Below are 24,026 nucleotides of genomic sequence, written 5' to 3'. Positions count from 1 at the left end.
GAAAAGGTTTTTCCTACTATCCAGCTGATACTGATAATTTAAACCCGTTGCTTTGGGTTCTATCCTCTGCTGCCAACTGGAACAGCTCCTTGCCCTCCTCCAAATGACAGCCTTTCAAATATTTAAAGAGAGCTATCATGTCCCCCCTCAATCTCCTCTTCTCCAAACTAAACATTCCCAAGGCCCTTAGCCTTTCCTTGTAGGGCTCAGTCTCCAGATCTCTGATCATCCTCGTTGCTCTCTTCTGCACCCTCTCGATTTTGTCCACATCCTTTTTGAAGTGAGCCCTCCAGAACTGCACACAGTACTCAAGGCCTGACCAAGGCATTATACAGAGGGACTAAGACCCCATATAAGGTCATACATAGTTTTAATCTAAATTATTTTACTGGGAACATTATGTCAAATGCAGAACAGGATGAGCATGTGGGTTAAGTCTGCCAACTCTGTGTTAGAAATTTCCTGAAGATTTGGAGGTGGAGCCTGGGGACACAAGGGACCTCAACGTGGTATAATGTCATAGAGTCTGCCCTCCAAAGCAGCTGTTTTCTCCAGAGGAACTGATCTCTGTTGTCTAGAGTTCAGTTATAATTCCAGGAGATCTCCAGGCCACACCTAGAGGCTGGCAACCCTAATGTGGGACATTGCCTTTTCAGCTATTGCACCCAGTCCTTTAAACTCCCTTTCTTAGGATGCTTGTTCAGTTCCCTTGTCTTCCCAGGATGCTGGAGGGCTTTTGGAGTGCGGTATGGTTTTAACTCCACTCTATGTGACTTTATGCAGTTGATGCTTGTTAGCTGTTTTACCATACAATCCTATGCAGAGTTACTTTGATCTAAGCCAATTGACTTAAGTTTAGACTGGAGTAATTCTGCATAGTACTGCACTTTTATTTGTTATGTTATTATCTTGCTGTTGTTGAATTCATTTTATTTTATTGCTCTTAATTTTGATTTACTTTTTCTTGTTTGTTTTAAATCTTGAGGTGTGTGTTTTTAGTTCTCATTTGCGGTTAGATACTTTAATCTTGGTAGCTGCTTTGTGTGTTAGATTGTGGCAGAAATAACCTTCAGTACAAAGCTGGGGCCCCAACTCACCAACAGGTGCCGCATGCGGCCCTCCAGGGGTGGGGAGAGCCAAGGAAGGCAACAACAGCATGACTGGGTCAGATCCAGCATGGAATGCCCGGCCACATAGTCAGCAGAGGAGCAGGCGGCTTCAGTGGTGTGAAATCTGGGCCTTCCACATCCGGGGCTTGGCCTATGGCAGGGCCTGAACAGGGGTCATGGAAGGGGGCTGTGGGGCTGAGCGGGAGGGAATTTAAAGTGCCACGCCGCCTGCATGGCTCACCTGGCCACATGGTTTTGTGTGTTAGCTGCTTTGTGTATTAGATTATGGCACAAAGACAGTTATAACATTTACTACAAATCTGTACAATTGATTAGATTTACTTTTAAACAATGTGTAAAATACAATGGTAGATAAATAATGAGTGGATGGATCGGTGGGTTGTAGCATGTTATTCCTGCCTCAACTAATTATCTTGGTGATCATTACACAAATAAACTACATGGGCGTTTAAGGGACAGCTGTTTCCACACAGCCCAATCTTTCAGTCTTACCCAGCTGCAACTCCAGTTCCCAAAGAGGCAAGACCACCTGCCTTTTGGGAGCAGAGAGAAACTGCTGTTGTGAAATAGCCAAAGAAAGTTCAGACTGCATATGAATTTCCCTTCCTGCTCCCCCATGTGGATACTCAAATTCTTTGGATTGCAGCCAACTGAGTAGTGGGGTGGCACTTTCTGAGCATTCCACACGCTCTTAAATCAGTTGGCTCTATGATGCATCACTCAGAAGCTGTCCCTATCCACTGACTGCATTGCCTGAGTCCCGCCCACAGTGCGCTCCATCAGCCATTGGCCCGTCAGCCACCATTCAAGAGTACTCGCATGCCATTGGCCGGATGCTGGGTCTTCTCCTATTCCCCGCCCATTCCAGCCACTGTTCCCTGTCAGAATACGCTCTCTCTCCTGAGGAAGACACTTTGCCTGCTTGGCTCCTCTGTGGGACTAATGTTTCCCTCATTGGCTGTTGGTAGGCAATCAAGCTTGATTCTGTCAGTAAAAAGACAAAGGAATGAAATCCTTTTCACACCTTTGTGAGGAACTCATTGGGGCCAGTCCTGACTAGGGCTGCCAGCTCCAGGCTGGGAAATTCCTGCTTAGGAAGTTGGAGTTTGGAAAGGGGAGAAGCCTCAGCTGAACAGAATGCTATAGAGGCCACAGTCCAAAGCAGTTAACTTTCTCCAGGGGAAGAGAGAGATCTGTTGTCTGGAGTTCAGTTGTGATACCTGGTGATCTTCAGGCTCCACCTGGAGATTGGTTACCCTAGGCATAGCAGTCAGTGCTTCAGAGTAGGGTCTGCTAGACCCAGGTTCTTGCTGTGGAAGCTGACTGTGTGATTTTCAACCAGTCACAGACTTTCAGCCTAACCTACCTCACAGGGTTGTTGTGCAAGTCAAAAGGGGGAAAGGAGAATGATGTAAGCTGCTTTGGTCCCCATTGCAGAGAAAGACTACTTTTCCTCCTAGGGAATTCTCAGAGAGGTTAAATTACACAACACCTCTGTCAGAGAAATGAGGATCAGGTACCTCTCAGAGAGCAACAGGATCGTGCACTGTTAGGAAATTCCCACTTCCCCCTTTCACCCAGAAATTCACAGAAACAAGTTCTCAATCAAGCATAGTTTATTCAGCAACAGAAAGACAGACTGTGATGGACTGTCAAGGGTTAATGACTAACAGAGGCTGAGAACCTTTGAGTGACAGGCAGTTCAAACGAAATTCTGTGGAAAGGGTAAGTTAAGAAATGACATTTGGGAACTGACAGCTGAACAAGAGACAGTTAAGCACTGACTGTGGACTGGAAGGAGGCAAAAGGAGTGAGAAGATCAGAGAGGATCCTCATTCAAGCCAAAAAGGGAAATTGCTTCTCATGAAGAGAAGTAATCCCTGCTCAGTGAAAAGGGAGACAGCTGTTAAAAGAGGAGTGATCCATGGTCTGTGTATATAGGATTTGGGGAACTTGGTTGTATGTTCCTCCCTTCTAAACTTTAAAAGGTAGTGAAACTCTCTCCTTAAAGATTAAAAATACCTTTTTGAATAGCAGGAACTGCTATGTCTAGCTGACATACTTATTTGTTGGCAACAGATTATCTGGAGTTAGTGTGATTACAAAGTTACCTCAGTTTTATTATTGGTTCACCTCATACATCCTACCCTTGATTCCACTGACTTTTTCTCCTCTAAGTTAAATAAAACATTTTGTTTATTTCGAACTTTCAAACAAACAAATAAGAAGAAAATAGATATAGGCTGCTTATCAAGAAAGAAGAAGAAAAAAGAGAAAATCCTGTGCATGAGGGAGGGAAGAGGACAAGATAACCATACAGACAGAATGGTGTTTGCAAGTCCTCTTCCACCTCCCAAAGACAAGAGAACAAAGCAACTGACACCCACACACACACAGATAAGGTGCACCAGAAAGCATGCTAGGATGCCCAGGGCTCCAATGACAGGCTGGCAGAAGCTCCTCCATGAGAGGAGGGTCAGTCCTGTCCTGCTCCGACCACTTTTTAATATGGTATTTAAACTAATGGTCTGTCGTGGCTGCACTACGCCACTCTGGACATATGAAACCATGTGCATGATTACATGTTCTGTACATGTTGCAGGTGTTCTATTGGAAAGAGCAGGGCAGACTCTTTTAGGATCTTATCTGGACCTTGGTAAATGTATGTTCTCATACGGTGGGTCACTGGTGGTCTTGCTCTTCTGTAACAAACAACTGACATTTGAGGGCAATAAGCCAGTGCTCTGGCTATCTCTAGCTGACATAGGATACACTGTTTTCTAGGAGAGATAGGCTGTCTCTGTGATTCTTAGACAGAGAGGCCTGGATGATTCTAAAATGGCTGCAGTGCGGACAACAAAAAGGCTTAACTGAAGTCTAGAAAATGGCTCAGAAACTGCAGGAAAATGGCTAAAAATGCAGGGTTAGTTTTCATATCTGTTACAGTAGAGCATGGCTCCTTATGCAGGATTCTTCTAGCCTGAAAAATTATTGATTTGGGTTTAGTGATTTTACAAAATAATTTCCCTCTATTTATTTAGATTTTTATATCCCACTTTTCTTCACACTCAGGGACTAAATCTGTTTATAATATAATTTTCTCCTCCATTTAATCCTCACAACAACAACTCTGTATTAGATTAGACTAAAAGAGAGAGGCCCAAGACAACCTGTGAGATCCCTCTCTCAGTGCATTTTTTCTCTCAGATATTTTAAGTTCAAAAAAATAGAATACTTGAACACGAGGTTACAAGCAAGGAATAGAATTTGCTGTACCACTATATTTTTACCAACAATCCAACAGAAGTTAATACTCTGAAATTATCAGAGTAAATCATGCGAAATACAAGACCTCCAGCTTCAACAGATTGTGGATGGGGCTGGTGGACAATCCATAATGGGTAGTCATGCTGTATTAGTGCCTATGAAAAGTGTCAAAATACCTTGGTTCATGGTAGTTGAGATATGAATAATGTGCCAGGAGTTTCCATGTAATCCCATTGTCATATGAATAATGCAGCAAGACTCCTTCCCCAGGCTGGTCAGGTGCTTTACATGTACTCAAGACGGATTTGCTTCCAAGACGTAGAGTGAACTGGAGGAACCTAAACAACAAGTATGTGCATCATTGTATATTACAATTTATACAGCACTGTCTTTCTAAACTTAGGGGGGGTAATCTTAAAAATCTAGGTAAGTTTAGGTAAGCAATGTTTATGGTTCTTTTTGGAGATAAAATTGTGTAGTCAGTAGCAATGCAATGTGCCAATCATTATTGTACTCAATTATTTATTAGGAACTGGAGGAGTGGGGGAGATATCGAATGGATCTAATCAGCTGCCATAAGCTGTCAAAATAAATACAACCTCATGAATAATTAATTAGTACTTGGCTCTAACACTCACTTTTTGATATTAATATCTCATGCTTGCAAACTCAGGCATAAAATACTTACCCTAAAATGTGTTCACTACTTAGCACTACAGACAAAGCAAAGGATCTTATTTTTAAGGAAATGTTATCCACATAACCACATTAAATACTTTACAATGCAATCCTAAGCAGAATTACACCCTTCTAAATCCAGAGAAGTCAATGGGCTTAAAATGGTGTTTCTTTGCTTAGGAATGGATTGCTATACGACAAGGACATATTATGTATACTTTCTGTGTCAAATAGGTTTTAATGGTGGTTTTAGTCAGGAGTAAGAGTTTTCAGAGTCTGGTTGCAATTTCTATATGTTATTTCCATTCACTCCTATTTACCTGGACTGAGAGCTGTCAAGGAAAGAAGTGATAAGTTGACGCCTGCCGTCTTTGTTGAAAACCAAGGCTTTCCCACTTGCTAGGACGCCACAGCCAAAACTGACTTCAGCACCACGGATAGAGTAAAAATTGTGATATGAAGAGAGCCTGGAATTGGCAAAGCTCTCAGAGATAAACATGGGGAAGGTCTGGGAAGCCATTTCACACGCAGGTCCTGAAAAGCCAGGATCACATCTGTAATAAGAAAAGACATGGACACAGCTTATGGCAAACAAAATATAATGATTTGGGGATGTTTGTCATGAATCATGTTGGAAGTCATTAGACAGACCAACCATCATTCTATATAAACTTTAAAATACCTGTTTAATATCTTTCATTAGCTTTAAATCTTTCCAAAGAATTTTTCCAAATAAAGCACAATCAAATATTGTACTCTGAAGTCGGTACTAACAACTTTCAGTACTTGGAAGAAAGCCCCATTTATTTCAAATTAATGTACTTTGAACTAGCGATTATGATCTTAAGTGTTATGCATGCATAAAATAAAGTACTTTGTCATGTGTAAGAGAATTCCAGCACAGGCCTAAATGATCTTTAGTTTCTACTACTAGATCTTGTAAGTGTCCAACATCAACATTGGTAGGAAGCCCCATTGTTATGAAATGATAGTACTAAAAAGCACTATAAACCTGATTCATAAACCCAATTTGTGTACTTTGACTTAAGCAATCAACATATTATCAAATAATAATAATAATAATAATAATAATAATAATAATAATAATAATAATAATAATAATGTTTTCTTTCACAAATGGCTGTTTGCCATCATCAGTTTGGGAGAGGAAATAACAGAAGAAAAATAATAATAATAGAAAATGAGCACAATCAAAGCCTATGGGCAGCTGCCATCTCTAATAGGGTTGCCAGCCTGTGTTGGTATTCCATAGGAACATTAGGGGGCAGAGCCTGCTGATGCCATGATGGGACAGGGGATTAGGAATGCCCTTAATCTCTATGGTAAATACAATATAGGGGATTAGGAATTCCCCTAATCTCAATGGCAAATACTATAGAGATTTGAGGAAGTTCCTAGAACATTGCAGATGCCATGACATCACTTCCAACATCACCCAGTTATGATGTCAAAGCTTCCATGCCATTGTTCTCTCCTACTGCTCCATGAGTGAGCATGGGGGACAGAGCGTGGGGATGGATTAGACTGGTAAATCTAATCTCTAACACAACCTGTTTAATGTGTTGGGAGAGAGAAAAACCCACGTTAAACACCTGAGTTTCTTAACTGGGATGTCTTTTAATAGGAGCCCCAAAGGTTGGATCCAGAATAAATTGGCAATTTCTACTGATTCCCAGTTCCCATTGAAGACCCTCCTCATGCCATTCCTCAAGGTTCCCGATCCCCCAGGAGTAATATTTCATGAAGATCAGTGAGCTGCAGTGGGAGAGGGGAGGCAGAAATGTTCCATTCTGCCATTGGAAAATTTAGTCTGGATTCAACCCCCTGTTTTCTGCCACTGAGACATAACTGGTTTGAGCCCTGCAGAAGCTTCTTCTCCTACATGGTGTCATTTTTGAGAACAAGGGCTGTGCTACTGAAAGGAAATCCAGTCCCAGAAAATGGATTACATTACCTCTGGTAAGAAAGAATTATTATTTTACAAAGCACAAAAGACTTTGGCTAATAAATTCTTATTGAACTCACTTGCAACCATTTCTTGTGCATTGTCCTCGCCCCGAGCAAAATTTGAGGCAAGATGGCCCAATGTAAACTGCAGGGAAAAAAATTAGTGGTATCAAAATGTGAGATATGAATAGTTAAATAAAATATATCATGAGACAAACAAAAAATAAATATGATACCAGCATATGGGTTTCATAATATCTAGCAAAGAAAGAGTCCCTGCAATATAAAAATCAGTGAATAATAACTTAATAATTAATAGGGGGGGTTGGTATGCTGACCCTGAGAATAAGGACTTGCTGGATTACTTAAATTAGTTGGAGTACTGTTACAATTAGAGATACACTGTGACTCTTTAAGGACAACAGCCTTTTAGGCAGCAGTTGATGTGCTGTTCTGAAAATAATGACAATATTTATATAAATGTAATTGCTGTCCATATTATAAACCCAATAAAATTCAAGTTGATACAGGAAAGCCATAATTGCTGATACAAATATCATTGAGTATATACAGGAAAGCAGTAGTTGCTCATATGAATATAATTATGTATGTGAAAACTGAAAGACATTAGTTATACATTACTAGAGAATAAGATATGAAACACATTATCATCACAGTTTTTGGTGGCTCACTGGGAGCTCCAGAGCTTTCACGGATTCCGATAGGAGCACAGCCACTCCCATTCCAAGTCAGCACCATGATACAACAGCACGAATTCCTGTTTAGAATTTTCCATATACAGAGGCTGCAAACTTCTGAATATCAGTGCTGAGAGACAACATCAGGAGGAGGGCCTTGGCCTCTATGCCCTGCTTGTTTGGCCCTCAAAGGCAACTGGTTGGCCTCTGTGTGCAAGTGTATCCTGGACTAGATGGACCACCGGTCTGATCCAGCATGCTCTATTTGTGTTCTTACATTCTTCTTATGATAAGATTTCACAGCTATCCTCTTAACAGAAATGCATAGTGTAAGCTATAGATGTTTGATTTTAATTTTTAGTAATATTTGACATGCCACTATATGTGACACAAAACATAAGCATTACTTATTAAACTCTAATACAAACAGAAGGATCGGACCATAACAAAACAATGGGAATTAACTGTCACATTTCCCTCAGTATATCTGTATCAAAACTTGCATCTTCCGAATCAGAATACTTAATTCATTTAACAGGTTTCTATAAAAACTAAAATTGAAAATAGTCCGCACTACAATTTTGCCTTTCAGATTTCTGCCGCTCTCCTTTACCAGGAGGTGGAGGACGACAGTGGGGGGGGGGCAGTCTCTGTCTACAGTCCGTTGTATTTAATCCCACAATGGGCTGGTTTCTGAGGCCGCTGGGAGGCTTCCGGGAGGGCTGGGTGGCGTGGGGCCTCTCCTTTAGCAGTGAGCTGCCCATCGCCAGCCTGTCTTCGCCCCCCACCTGCCTTTTATATGGCTATCTGCGGGGAAGATGCAGGCCACGGCTGTAGGCAGGAGCACTTTCCCAGACCCTCTCTAGAGCTCGTTGTATTCATTTCCACAACGAGCCTTATTACTAGTAATTTAATATGGGGGATTTCAATCCTGTATTTTAATGGAATGTAGTCATATGTCTTAGAGGGGTTATTGATTCATTTTGACTTTCCTTTGTGAATCTTTTTTTGCATGATTGAACTTCCCTTATTTCCCTTATACATTTAACATAAAACATGCAGTATACAGTACACCACACACAAAGAATCTACTGTACTGTGAAGCAGTTCAGCTTTGATTGCCCTGCACTTTTCCCCTCAAGATTTTTAAATGTTGTGACTCAGCCTACATTTCTGTAGGCAATAATCTGCTTGATCACATGATATGTGATCCGTTGTGGGAGGCAGGGAGTGGACTGAGAGTGTGCCCTTGGCTTTTTGCTCATCCAGCTTACTTTTCCATACCTCTAATAGTACTTTCCCCTGTGTGGGAGTATAATATTCAGATAATATGTGAACTAGCCAGTCTTATAAAATCTGAGAATCAATTGCACAGTCTAACAGTGAAATAGTTTGCAGAATTACACCTATTCAGGTCCACCAAAGTCAATGAGCTTAGGTTGAAACTGTGCCTAGAATTGCACTGTATGTGCATTAAATCAGATGCACCCTTCAAATATTGTGCTCCAGGTGAATGGCTATTGGCAGCCTAGTCTGGGCATGGAAGAGAGGTAAACTGTGTTGCCTTTTTCAGTGTGTTGCATTTTATACTAATTCTGTAATTATTTTCTATTAGAAAATTGTTATTTAGCTTCTTTAGGGCGAAAATCAACCCAGGAAGAAAAAGTGGCAGCTTTACAGAGCTGACCTATCCAGTAGGCAAACCTAAGAGACTGCCTAGGTAGCTGAATCAGCATTCCTCCAATGCATGTCTACCACACCTACTCAGACATCAGTCTCACTATGTTCAATAGAATTTACACCCAGGCAAGCATGCTTTTTTACAAAAAATTAAACTGTTTATTGAAGATTGAAATAAAATACAATGCAGTACTTAGTAAGGATGCTTAGGATTGCAGTCTCTGGAACAAGCTGGCTGATGTTTTAGTATGTTAGTGTATGTATGTAGAATGGAGGGGCACCAAAATCATAGTTTGCTTGGGGCGCCAAAAATCCTTGGGCCAGCCCTGCTCATCAACTAAGTCCATTGAGGATATACCACATATATCTAGCACCACTAAGGCACAATGAAAATGATAATGAATACTAACTATTGTCAATTGCCCACATGTTTCCAAGGACTGGTCCCATTTGTCTCCATCGAATCCTGGTGTCTCTGGTTAGTGCTGCATTTGGAAGGGGAATAGTTATTCGGTTCCACCTGAAACAAACATACAAGCCCTCATGCTTTCAAAGTTACAATTTGATTTAAGCATTAAGCTTATACAAATTATGAGTAGACGTGAACTTCATTTCATTCTCCATAATCCTTAACTCATCCTCTTTTATTTATTTAAAATATTTTTATACTGCCTTTCCACCTAAATATGGCCCCCAACATGGCAAACACTAAACATTAAAATGTTTCAACATTAAAACATTTAAGGAATTAAAACAGCATTTACTGCTGGGTTGGGCCGACTGACCACTTGAAAACCGTGGCCCACAGCATCCCCCTCCTTGGCCCCATGTGATGTGCAACGGGGAGCGAGTATGTTAGTCGCGACGGATTCTGGGGAGTACCCACTGTGTTTTAACTGTTTTAACTATATTTATTGCACTGAGTGCCTTACTTGTTTTAACTGTGGTGCTGTATTACACCTCGTGTTGTAAGCCGCCCTGAGCCTGTGTGCGGGGAGGGCGGGATATAAATTAAATTAAATAAATAAATAAAATAGAGTATATATAAAAGATTTAAACAATTCAATAAAATACATAAATATACATGGTCGGAAGGCCAGTAACAGTTACTGGGGGGTATGCCAAACAAAACAAAATCTTCACCTGCTGAGGAAAGACAATGATAGAGGGAGACGGGTGAATCTTTCTGGGCAGGGAGTTCCAAAGTTTTGGTGACACAACCAAGAAGTCCATTTCTTGGGTTGCTACACATCTAAGCTCAGGTGGCAGGGGTACCTGAGGCAGGGCCTCCACAGATGACCTGAGTGGACAAGTCGGTTCATACAGAGAAAGGCAGTTCTTCAGGTATGCCGGTTTCAAGCCATATCAGCTCTTTGAATCAAGCTCTTTTTGTCCTTTCCATTTAAATTTGGCTTGAAATTCTTTGGGGCTCGTCAATGAAACTCCTGATTCTCTTGTCTGTTCTAAGCCCCTCTTCAAAAAAAGACTTTCAGAAATAATTATGGAAAGAATATCATGTTCTTTCTGACAGGTCAAGGAAGTACAATAAAACATTAGTGACAACTTATTGTACTGGGATTCACTTCAACCTGGGAAAGTCCTCATGGCATTCAGAAGACTTTAAATTGCAAACATAGCTTTCTACTGTCGCCTCTTCTCTGTGGCAAACAGAGAAAAGCAAATTGAAGCTGTTACATTATGTTATGAAATGTTATTCACTTCAGGTTATTCCTTGTCACCGTAAAGACAGCCTTCTGTTTTCAGGACCTATGAGCATGAAAAATGATTCACTACAACCAATGAAACATCTGATCATTTCATTCCCTAAGAACTATGTCAACTCCAAGCAGTTTATTATGATCACACACAGAGAGACATATGTGTTTGTGTGCACACTTGTGCATGATCATAATAATCCAGATGAAAGGAAATAGGGAGGAGGTGGAGGGGTCATATTAAACCAGTTTATTATGATCAACCTTGGGTGTGTGTGTCTATAAAACAGAAGGCTGTCTTTACAGGGATAAGGAACAACCTGAAGTGAATAACATTTCACAACATAATGTAACAGCTTCAATTTGCTTTTCTCTGTTTGCCACAAATAAGAGGCTACATGAGGCCATCATCTTCACTACTTTGCAGAGTCATGAGCAATTTCATCTCCCATCATTCTTACGTCAGAACTGTTTTGAGAGAAAGCTCTCTTACCCACTATAGTTTTCAGAGGCATAAACAGTGCTGTGAGGAAGGTGAGACCCAGCGCAGATTTCTGGCAAGCATTCCGAGTGAAGTAAGGACCAGGAACGGCCGTGGTTGGTGGAGAACTCCAAACTGATGCTAGCAACAGAAACACACACAAAATGGGACAGTTCAAACACTCCAGACAAAATTAGATAAATTGGCATTTGTACCAGGAACACATAAAAGCTTTAAAATCATGGCTGATTAAATAATTGATTCCCCAGATATTGAAGTACAAAGTGCCTCTGAGTACTAAACAATCAAGATGCAGATATGAAGCACAGCATGTTAAAAGACAAAATGGTCTGACATGTCAGAAATTATTTACCTGATGAGTGAGAAAGCAGCTTCTGTAGGTCTTATATGCCCATCAGGCTCTTATTTTTACATTGGGTTTAAAGAGGATGGATGTTGCACTGATGTGTCAAATGAGAACCGGATGAAGGAAAATAGGGAGGAAGGGTCTGGATGTTCCTACTGCTCAGGGGTTTCTCTAACAATTTTGTGGAGGGGTCATTATGCAAAAACAATTTTGTGGGGGGTGGGAGCTAGGGGTCAGTTTTGTGGAGGGGTCAGTAGGGATTGAGGTAGGTTATTTATTTTTAATACGTGCTGAGTTATCAGGTTTAAAAGGGCAAAAACCATTCATGCCTGCTACATTCCAGAGAAGAACAGGAATATCACAGGCATACAAAAATTACTATCATCTTGATCAGGCCACTGGGGGAGCATGCTCCACAGCCTCCAGTGGCCAAAAACATGCTAGGCAAAAGTTGCTAGTTAGCTGAAGAGTAGACTGCTCCGATTTTTCTCGCTCTTTTCCAAGAAGAATTTGTGGTGTGTGTGTGTGGGGGGGTAGTTCTTCCATTAGTTGCTTTAAACAACATATGCTGTCTTTTTGGCCCAAAGAATATTCAACACTTACAAAATACAAAACCAATACTATATAAATCCACCATACCCATAAAAATAACAACAACAACACCACTAACAACTCCATGTTTGGTAAGTGGCAGTGGACACAACTGTGTTTAGGTGCTACTCTCCAAGGCACAGGAGACACTGATAGTAGAATCATAGAATCACAGAGTTGGAAGGGGCCATACGGGCCATCTAGTCCAACCCCCTGCTTAGGGCCAGATCAGCCTGGAGCATCCCTGACAAGTGTTTATCCAGCCGCTGCTTAAAGACTGCCAGTGAGGGGGAGCTCACCACCTCCCTAGGCAGCTGATTCCACTGTTGCACAACTCTTACTGTAGAGAAGTTTTCCCTAATATCCAGCTGCTACCTTCCTGCCCTTCATTTAAACCCATTATTGTGAGTCCTATCCTCTGCTGCCAACAGGGACAGCTCCCTGCCCTCCTCTATGTGACAGCCCTTCAAATACTTCAAGAGAGCAATCATGACCCCCCTCAACCTCCTCTTCTCCAGACTAAACATTCCCAAGTCCCTCAGCCTTTCCTCATAGGGCTTGATCTCCAGTAGCCATCAGTTGATGGCAGTTTTCGTCTGCATTACTAGTTCCCTGAGCAGAAGCCTCTATGGAGAGTGTTTCCAGCTGCTGCTGCTGCTGCCTCAATGGTTGAAAGAGAACTAAGAACTAAGGGTAAAGGCTGTAGCATCCCTCAGTACATTAAATGATGAGGAGGAAGCACTGCAGTTGCAGAAAGCAAGGATGGAGAATGGAACAGGAGCAGAGTGGTGCACAGAAGGAGGAGGAGGAAGTCAACTAAAGGTTTATTCTGTACACATATACCTGGGGATAAGCCCTATTGAATATAAGGGAACTTATTTTTGAGTAGATATGCATAGGAGTGCACATAAAAAGGGAGAGAAAAAGAGAAAGTTAAAAGCAAGACTGTGTGAGCAAAGTTAGCAATGTCCAGGGTCATGCACTCACATATGCAGCCCTATCACCAATGGCCTCACCAAACCTGCCTACATAACAACAACAGTAGTGAGGAAAACACTGGGAGCACACCTGAACACACTTGAACCAGACAGTTGGTGCATCAAGGAGAACAATGTCTACACTGACTGGCAGCAGCTTTCCAAGGTCTCAGGTCAAGTTCTTTCATATCACCTCCTAACTGATCCTTCTAAGGGGAGACTGAACCTGGGATTGAACCTGGGACCTTCTGTATGCCAAGCAGATGCTCTACTACTTAGCCATGCACTCTTCCCACTGAGAAATTGAACTCTGAATTACAAGCTCCTAAAATACATATTAGGAGCTGCGGTGGCCCTAGTGGTTAAGACGCTGAACTGCAGGCCGTGGAAGGTAGGTAGTTCAGCAGTTCGAGACCCGGGTGCCGCATGACGGAGTGAGCTCCCGTCTCTAGTTCCAGCTCCTGCCAACCTAGCAGTTCGAAAGCAAGAAATTGCAAGTAGATAAATAGGTACCACTTCGGTGGGAAGGTTCTGTGCGCCTTGGTGTCTAGTGGACAATTATTTTTGAAATACAAATGAGGAATGTTTTAAAACAAAGAAGAACAACCCCCCCGCCCCCGTCTCTGAAATACTGTGAGTTGAGAGTAAAGAAAATTTTCAAAACAGATCAAAGACTGTACTGGAAAATCCTACTATGAAACATGGACTGCCACTCTGGAACAAAAGCATCTCCAGCTTCAGCAGCCCATGGGCCAAAGATGCTGATGGAACAGAAACAATAAGCCAATAAAAACATAGAGTAGGTGATAGGTATGTTTTGAAGGTTTAGTCCAGCTCCTATGGAATTCTTTTGTGGGAGCCCTTGGGATCTTGGCACTCATACTACCTGGTCAGCCTCTGGAGCCAACCATGTGTTTATGTGCAGTTTATGTGCTCTGCCACCCCATTGCTGCTGAACATAGGATTAAGCTCTTAACTGTTTGTGTTTCTAATAGTGTATGCTTAGTATATTTTAGGCCCACAGTTAGAGCACTTCGTTTTGTGAGCCCTGACTACCCATAACTCCCAAGGTATGGGTAGTCAGGGCTGTTCGGTAATTCAGCACTTGATGGGATGTGGAAGCCTATTTCTTTTACATGTGTCTCTACCGCAAGTTAGAATAGCCCTGTGCAGATGACCCATCTGAGTGATAACTCACCGCATGGAAATGAAGAACGGGAATGAGTGCCCTGCCCCTGTGCAATTGCTAAATCGTCTGCACAGTGTGAATGTAAGAAGGAAGTGCCTTTGTGTAAGCCCCCCTCCCTGTGATCAGGAAAGGCCATGTGCTCAGCAATAGCACAGAGCCTGGGGCCAACATGTTTGCGCCTGAGTCATCGCATGGATGAGCCATTTGCACAGGGCTAATGCTGAGCCAGTTATCAAATGCCTGCATTTTGTTCACTAGTGCTACTTGGTTTTCTCAAAGATTCACTCCCCATTTTGTCTTTCTGTGTGAAGAGGAACTCACATGTTTTCACTCAACCTTAGCACGTTCAGAAAAAGGCATTCTGTCTGAATGCAGTAGTCATATTTCAATTAGCTCCCTCATATTTACAACTGAGTCAGCAGAAAGCAAAATATCAAGTAAAGAATTCTCCGAAGTTTACTCATGAGTTTGTTCAACATTGTCTTCTTTCCTTTTCTTTCAGAAAATTAAGAAAACAAGGCGGTGTGCTTTGACACCTGAGTTAGGAAAAAATAACAATTATGCACAAGAGCTGAAATTTAGTTTGCATTACCTGTTACCTGGTTGATGGGTTCCACAGCCCAGGTTAATAGAAAATTGGATCATATGAGTTATAGTGGAAGAGAGCACTGGCAGGACATGGAAGTAGTCAACTGCCCAGATGTTTCTGTTAGGCCCTTGGTGATTCTTCTGCTTGAGGCAGAACTTAGTAGCTGGAGTCTGCAGCTCTGGACTGATAACGACCGAAACCAAAGAAGACACCTTTCAACACAAATCAAAATAATTACACTTGTATGTAAACTATGTAGGAAAACATTTTAAAAACTAATGTTTGCAACACCTCTGGGAATGTTTTGCTTAACCATAGAGTAGTTGCCTGACTTTTCTTCTGCTTGGCTAAGGATAACATATGTTGACTTAGGGTGGCTCTGCTAAGTGCCTCCAAGGGACTAGAGTGATGTGGGTGGGACGAGGACTTGTAAGAGAGGATTCTGAGCACTCTCATCAAAGTACAGCTCCTGGTTTGGGCTGAGGGGGGAGGAGCATTCCGCTTTGATATAAACAGAGGTCATTTCAGGGGGGAACGTGGGGGAATGCAGTTCCCCCGGGTGAGGTGCAGGGGGCGGGGCACATGACGAAGCTCCGCCCCCTGCTTCTGGCCGCCCCGCTTCCAGCCCTCATTCAGCCAGGAGGAGGCAGGAGAAGAGCGAGGGTAAGTTGCTTCCTCCCCGCCTCTCCCCACCCCTGCCTGCCTGGGGCCAGGGAGGGCCTTGGCGGGGCTTCCTCGCACTCCCGCTGGCCTTGCAGGTCCACCGCCGGGCCCCTGATGTCAGGGGGTGTGGCATATGCTAATGAGTTATGCTAATGAGTTCCCCTAGCTCTTTTTCTACGAAATGAACCCTGGATATAAAAGAGAAATGTGTGGTGCAGACATGCTTTTAGACTCAGAGCAGCTGTTCTGCATTAAAAGTCATAGTAGAAATGGATTTTGAGCTCAAGGGTCATTGGGAATCTGTGAAATGGTTGCAGTAACAATTCCCTGAGAAACTTCACTAATATTTTAACTTTACTCAAAAATGTGATAGAAACTCATAACAGTACTAGCAGCCCAAAGCCTGTATTAAGGAACAGCTGTGCTGTTGACCCATTGTGAAGTTTTCTTTTTAATTCTCAGGGTCTGAATTATTAGCCAGTTTGCTTGAGGCTACTTACACTCAATACAAAATATCAACAGTGGCATGGAATCTGCTAGTGATATGGCTGGGCAAACATATGCAACGGGACAGGAACAATCCAGCTTTCATGCTAAATTGCAGAGGTGTTCAGAGTCTCAGAAATTAATCTGAACCTAACTGCCGAGGTAGCTGTGAAATCTCTCTTGCCTGCACTGTGCTACTTTCAGGTCCTGTTTCAAAAACTCACCCTGTAAGAAGCGTAGGTCATGGTATCCAGATTTATGTGATCCTTTTTCCCCTCAATCTTTGCATAGAGGATGACATTATTGTCATGTGCTTCACCAGCATCACAGCTTCCTCCTGTAATGATTTGCACATTTGAGGAATGCAAATAATTTGTACTTAAAAAGGCAGTCACCTTAAATTCCTAACAACCATAAAAATTACAGTGATGTCTCCCACTCTCTCTGCCTCTGTCTCACACACACACTCCACAATTACTTTATTGGCTTCCAGGGAACTAAAAAATACCCTTCTACTGAAATTACAAACTCTTCTCTAGATCCAGATGGGTTACAAAGCCATAGATTATAATGCAAACTTGCAGTGACATAACAACACTAATTATGACACTTCTGAAGAAGCCGTTATAGCTAGGGATGTGTGAAGTCTTGTCACTTATTTTCACAGATACTTCCATCTTGGCATCAGGACTCCTATCCACAGAAAAGGATATATGATCTTTACAACAGGAAGGGTTTTGCAATTTTGGAGTTGTTCTGTTACACTGGAATTGCATATTTGTTATATATTTGAAAAGGCTAAATCTGGTTATTGTCCATTATTCCCCTCTATGAAATATGCCCTATTCAGATTTGAGTGGAAAATTATTACATGGGGATGGGCAGGAGCAGAAGTGATCCACACATTAAGAATAACAACATTAACAGCAGCAACTTATGTCATTTTGTTGAGGTTGTTTCACTGAAGAATTTGCACATGAAAACTGCTTTATACTGAACCAGACCCCAGGTCCATCAAGGTCAGTATTGTCTGCTCAGACTGGCCGTGGCTCTCCAGGGTCTCAGGCTGAGGTCTTTCACATCATCTATCTGATCTTTTTAACTGGAAGTCTTTTGCTGACCGAACCTGGGACCTTCTGCATGCCAAGGAGATGCTCTACCACTGAGCCATGGCCTCTCCATCCAGATGGAGGACTGTTATTTCAGGCAAAAAACAAACCCATCAATGCCTACATTAAATGAGCAAGTTGGGGAAAGAGCTAGCCAGAATCTTCTATCTTGAAGTGCTAGATTTCCTATATTAGAAGGTTTTTTATATGAGGATTTATTTAATCATGTGTTCTCCAGTCTGCAATCCAAATTAAAATGTTAAAGATGATACTATTCTCATTTTTACCAAGCTTTCATTTTCCCTAACAACAGTCATTCCCCCCCATGAAGTCTCTTAATTTTACAGTCATTGTTGCTGATCCAACAGCTTTCTGTATGAGTTCAGAAGGTCAACAAATGTCTTTCCTGTTTTTCAGGCAGGTGTGGCTATGCCTGGAAAACCTGGAAGTAAAGCAATGTCCCCTTCCTGTATTTTTTGTACATCATACTGCACAGGATATATGTGACTATTCAAAATGTCTATTGTACAACTTCCACTTCAATAAGACAGGCATTTTGTTCTTGTTGACATGGAAGGCCTCTTCGTTAGGATAACTAATTCAGTCTCTGTTTCCTCTGCTGCCTTTCCATTTCATATTAATGCATGACATGTTGAAAGAATAAATGCCCTATATAGTTTACCTGATTTGTGAGGGCCTGTGAAACAACATTCCTGGGAAAGTGTTGCAAATAAAACTGTACAATGCCAGAGCTGTTTGGATCTTCTAGTTTTTGGTATAAATTTTGGTTTTCACCATCTGAAATGTTTATCCAACATCAGTGATTCTGGCTCTCTTACTTAGGAGGAAAGATGGTGCTGCTTTTGCCCTGTGTTGTCTCTTTCCTCTAGAATTAATCCTGAGGAACATGTGCACATGATTTCCAAAAGTATTTTACCAAGAAGTTACATGGAGCCAGTGTGGTGGTGTGGTTCAAGTGTCAGACTAGGATCTGGGAAATGCAGGTTCAGGTTTGGGTCCCTACTCTGCCATGGAAACCTTCTAGGTGACCTTGGGCCAGTCACTCTCAGCCTAACCTACCTCATAGAACAAAAATGGAGAAGAGAAGAACTGGTTTGGGTCCCCTACCTTGGGAAATGTGAGGTATAAATGAAGTAAATTAAATAAATAAGTATGTTTGTGGCCATTTAGGTTGCTATTAAGTACTGCAGAAAATCATTCCAACAGCAGCTCTAGCTAGAAGCCACACATCCTCCACTTTGGGGACTTCTCCGATGTCTTCTCTTGTGCACTGACGCTGGCTGATTTCGCACTAGAGCTGCCTCGATGTTGCGCCGCCGTTTGCCCCGATACTATTGGTCAATTTCACACCCGAAGCCACGAGGCTGCATTTGACCCGCGGCTTCACCCGATTTCCTCCGCAGTTTCGTGATCCTCAAAAAACAGGTGAAGCCGTGAGTCAAAATGCAGCCCCACAGCTTCAGGTGTGAAATTGACCAATAGTATCGGGGCAAACGGCGGCGCAACATCGAGGCAGCTCTAGTGCGAAATCAGCCACTCTCTGTAGGTCAGAGTCCAAGAAACTGGACTTGTACTAACTCACAGGAAAAGAAGCCACTGCGGTGGCAGCAAAGGAGCAGAATCTGACACTGACACATATAAAGCTGCTGGGGAAAATGGCAGCCATATGTTTAATTTGCCCTTTCCATAATATGTAATGCAACTTACCCAGGTCCAGATGTCATCAAGCTTTGCACTCCCCCCTCCCCCCATGCAACCTATGATGTTAAATGGAAAAGAGAAAATGCACAGTGCACAATCAGCACCCTGGAAAGTGTTATTATACACTGAGGGGATGGGATGATGTTGTCACCTATTATGGTGGCGGCCCCGTTTTTCACATAATGTCTAGTTCTACTGAAAGTGAACAGGAGGCAGGAAAAGATATTCCTGGTATACCTTTCACAGGGCTTTCTTATAGAATGCTTGGTAGTAGAAGAACGTGGGGATCCCATATGGTCAGACAAAAGCTGGAGCTGCTAGACCTGAGCGATTGATTGACAGGAGTACTGTTTGCAGTACAAGCTGCAGAAGAATAACTCTCCTCTTCCAATCTGGAGTACAGAACTTAAGCTTGTTACCAACACGTACTCACCCATACTGAAATAAAATCTCAGATTTCCATAGCCAGTAGTGTCCATATACGGAGTGCATAATTTCCTCTCTCCATCCCTGAGGAACACAACAGACGAACCTGATTCCAGTGTTCCACATTCAGTACCAATGACAGCTCCAGATATATCCCACCTAATGACATCAACCAAAAAGAAAGAGACATTATGCAGAGTATTTGCTGAAGAGTTAACACTTCGCAGGAAGTTATTCCCAGTCACAGCTGTATAATACATGTATCTGGCACATTCATACTTTACATATACATCATAAGTACACATCTAAAAACAGAATGTGTAAAGTAGAAAACTGATTTTATATTCTACAAAGCATATTTCAGCTTTTTCTCTTGATTTTTAAAACGTTAATTTAGTACATTTGTCAATAATGGACTAGGAGTAAGTAAATTGAAGGTTCAAGCCAGGTCAAGGAAGACCTCGGAGGTAATTGGAGTTTGTGTGTGATGTTGTGGTGACTGGTGGCTGTCAGAAGAGAGGGAGCATGCCGGAGATGTTTGACTCAGAGTCCTCGCAATACCATGGAGGCATAAACCATGGTGGCATTTGGCTCCAAAAAGGTGGGCATCCTCATTCTGGTGTATCATATCTCCTTGATGTTGGTGAACAGAACTTTGAAGGTGCTCTCAAAGCTGATGGTTCAAGTATTTCAATGTTGTCAGTGGAGGATGGACTGCCCTTGGAAGGTGGTGAAGGTGAGGCTTCTGCAGTCTCCGATGGGATGGGATGGAGCTCAAAGACAATCAGCACCAGGAAAGTGGCTCCAGTGACAAGTGGACCAATGCTGCGATGTTGGTGGTGAACATGGAGGTAAGGCAGAGTGTCAAACCCGGCTTGACATCAGGGAATGGTCTTGCACCGGTCTCATTCAGTGTTGAGGATGATGGAAGAGCATTGCTTCCCTTCTTATATTTTTTAATTAGTGGCTCAGACGCAGCTGAAAGGCTATGAGAGGTCCCTGCTAAATTCGATTTCAGATGGTGGGACTTAGTGGGCGTTCCAGAGGGACTTTTGCCCCACCCTTTTTAAAGAGAATCCATTTTCTTTAGAACCCCAAGTGATTTTTCCCATAATGCAGCCTTTAATCGAAGTACTCTCTCATTGAGCCTTGGGCATTAGCTGAATACATATTTCACAGGGAGAGGTCTTGTGCCCTTCTCCAAGGCACAGAAGGCACTGATGGTGATCATCATTCTGTGCCATTTTTGTGCCGCACAATTGACACTTTTTTAAATAGATGCGATCTAAGAGGGTCAAGCTACAGGTAAATTAATATAAAAATATACAACGTAACTAGAACATAAGAGAAGCCAGTGTTGGATCAGGCCAATGGCCCATCCAGTTCAACACTCTGTCACACAGTGGCCAGAAATACCAGGTGCCATCAGGAGATCCACCAGTGGGACCAAGACACTAGATGCCCTCCCACTGTTGCCCCCCCAAGCACCAAGAATACAGAGCATCACTTGCCCCAGAGTCCCTACCTATACCTTGTGGCTAATAGCCACCGATGGACCTCTGCTCCATATGCTTATCTAATTCCCTCTTGAAGCCGGCCATGCTTGTAGACGCCACCACCTCCTGTGGCAGTGAATTCCATGTGTTAATTACTTTTTGGGTGAAGAAGTGCTTCCTTTTATCTGTTCTAACCCGACTGCTCAGCAATTTCATTGAGTGCCCACGAGTTCTTGTATTGTGAGAAAGGGAGAAAAGTACCTCTTTCTCTACCCGCTCTATCGCATGCATAATTGTTAAGTAAGAGTTGGCATCAGTGGGTTTTCTGTAAACCTCTGTCTGTATAATATTACAAATCCTTCTAATTTCCACATCTAGAAAATGCACTTTGTGATTATCATATGTTAATTCAAATTTAATTGTATTATGTACCTGATTTATTCAACCAAAGATTCCATCATGCCACTCCAAATCATAAATATATCATCCAGGAATCTTTTGTAAAAAATATTATGTTTCTTGTAAATATTATTGTTTTGGAAAATGAATTTATTTTCAAGCCTATCCATATATAGGTTAGCTAATTCAGGTGCAAATTTACAACCCATTGTAGTATCTGAAACTTGCAGGAAAAATTATCCTTGGAACTGAAAAAAGTTTTTCTTTAAACATAGTTCAGCAATGTGGCAGAGGAATGATGTGGTGGGTGGGGGCGGGCTGCTCCGTTCTTTTATCTAATACCTCCCATAATTTATTTATTTATTTGGATTTATATCCCGCCCTCCCCGCAGGCTCAGGGCGGCTAACAGAGGCATAACGCCAGGTAATAACAATAAAACAGTAAAATACAGACTAAAATTACAAAATAAACAATTAAATAATTAACCAGAGTTCTTAAAACATTTTCCGGTGCTCCTCTACTCAATTCCAGATTTTTAAAGTTAAGATGGTGTTCTCAATAATATAGTTGCATAACAGTGCCCCACTGTTGTCCCTAGGCATGTCCCACTCACTCCGATGGTACCCGCACCAGCGATGACAGTATGCGGAAATTATAGGGTGTTGATGGAACAGTGGTGGCGGCGGCTCCTATTCAAAAGCCTGGCAAAAGAGCTCCGTCTTACAGGCCCTGCGGAACTGTACGAGATCCTGCAGGGCCCAGATCTCCTCTGGGAGCTCATTCCACCAGATAGGAGCCTCCACCGAAAACGCCCTAGCCCTGGTCATCGCAAATTTGATGGTCTTGGGGCCTGGAACATCCAGGAGATTTTGATACCCCGACCGTAGTGCCCTTGGGGGAACATGTGGGGAAAGGCGGTCCCTTAGGTAGGCCGGTCCCTGGCCATAAAACATCCAAGGCCTCATCTTGTGGAATGTTAGTGTACAGAGACACTACATCTAGGGTGGCAAAAACCACCTCTTCTGCCTGCAGTTGTAAATTACTGATGTGGACTAGAACTTTTTTTGTAAATTCATTCTGTACCTGTAACAGCAGAGGACCAATTTACTGTATCAAGTGTCCTTGTGAAAAAATGTATGTGGGGTTGACATCAAGACTAGTTAAAGTAAGAATTGGTGAACATAAGAGTTGCATCAGATTAAAGAAAAGGAATGCTCCACTGGTCAATCATTATCTGGATTTGGGACATACTGAAAAACATCTGAAATTCTGGATTATAGAAACAATTCAGACAACAAATTCAAACATGCTCAAACTTCCCCAAAGAAGGAAGTTATTTCGGATACACCATCTACAGACATTAATTCCTCAAGGACTGAATGAAGAAGTGGTTTGGACTTGCTGCCTGTGAAAGAATGTATACCTGTCATTCTGTAGTTGGTTGTGCTGACCTTGTAACCCCCCCTTCTAGTTCTCTCTCTCTCCTCTTCACCCCCTCCCATCTTGTAATCTCTTCCTTGGCAATAGCATTGTGCAATGCAGGTGGGTGTCACAGCAGGACCAGGGGGCGTGACACAAGCAAGCAAAAGTCCAGGAACAGTCCGAGGTCAAGCCGGACAAATGAGGTAGCAAGGTTCAAGCAGGTTTAAATCACAGTCCAAAAGCAGGGTCAGACACACCAAAGTTTCAAGTCCATAAATCACAACAATACCAGAGGAGTCAGAGATGAACGCAGGGTCAACAAAGCCAAAGGTCAAAAGCCGAGGATCAAGCCGAGAAGAATTCCACAAGGTCTGGAGCAGAGATGCAAGGATTCAGGTCCTGAACAAACGACGTTGCCAGCACAAATGACTGCTGGCAACAGACTTGCATATATACAGTGCTAGCTAATCAACTCATTAGCTAGCCAGGAGTGAGGACAGGATCCTGTCAGTAATCAGGGCTAAGAGATCTTCTGGCACGCATGCGTGCATTCTGCCTTCGCTCTCTCAGCTGTTGTCTTCTTACATTCCTGAGCCTGGTTACAGGTGGAGGCGAGTCTGATGATGAATTACTGGGCTGCAGCAGAGACTGATCCCTTGCAGGTGTTCCCTGGGAGGCTCTATCCTCCTCACCACTTAGATAGCTTTCAGCTACAGGATCCAGTCTTTGCCTTTCTGCTGCAGTACTGTCCTCAGGAGCCTGTTCAGGGTCCTCAGGAGCCTGTTCAGGGGCATCAGCAAAGGCAGGCATGACATCAGCAGGGGCAGGCATGACACTATCCCCCCCCTCAGGCCCCCCCTCATCGAAAGGGCCAGGTTTGTCCGGGTAGGCTGTATGAAAGTGCCGGACCAAGTCCGGGGCATGCAGGTGAGAGGCAGGTTCCCAGGATCGATCGTCAGGACCATAGCCCTT

General features: G+C 42.6%; 1 protein-coding gene across 1 annotated transcript in view; it reads right to left on the bottom strand.

The window, feature by feature from the left end:
* The window catches only part of RELN (reelin), a 585,476-nt gene that overhangs the window by 217,385 nt on the left and 344,065 nt on the right, over positions 1-24,026 (bottom strand). The window contains exons 13-20 of the mRNA XM_015415052.1: positions 19,744-19,895; positions 16,704-16,816; positions 15,334-15,542; positions 11,630-11,758; positions 9,832-9,941; positions 7,122-7,188; positions 5,396-5,629; positions 4,574-4,735 (exon numbers count right to left, since the gene is read on the bottom strand). Of these exons, the coding sequence (XP_015270538.1) occupies positions 4,574-4,735; positions 5,396-5,629; positions 7,122-7,188; positions 9,832-9,941; positions 11,630-11,758; positions 15,334-15,542; positions 16,704-16,816; positions 19,744-19,895 (1,176 nt within the window). The remainder of the gene's footprint in view (positions 1-4,573; positions 4,736-5,395; positions 5,630-7,121; positions 7,189-9,831; positions 9,942-11,629; positions 11,759-15,333; positions 15,543-16,703; positions 16,817-19,743; positions 19,896-24,026) is intronic.

The sequence above is a fragment of the Gekko japonicus genome, unplaced genomic scaffold (genome assembly GCF_001447785.1).
Source record: "Gekko japonicus isolate JY-2015 unplaced genomic scaffold, Gekko_japonicus_V1.1 scaffold5, whole genome shotgun sequence".
Lineage (NCBI taxonomy): Eukaryota > Metazoa > Chordata > Lepidosauria > Squamata > Gekkonidae > Gekko > Gekko japonicus.
Note: the sequence above shows the minus strand (reverse complement) of the source record. Positions and strands in the feature narration are given on the sequence as shown.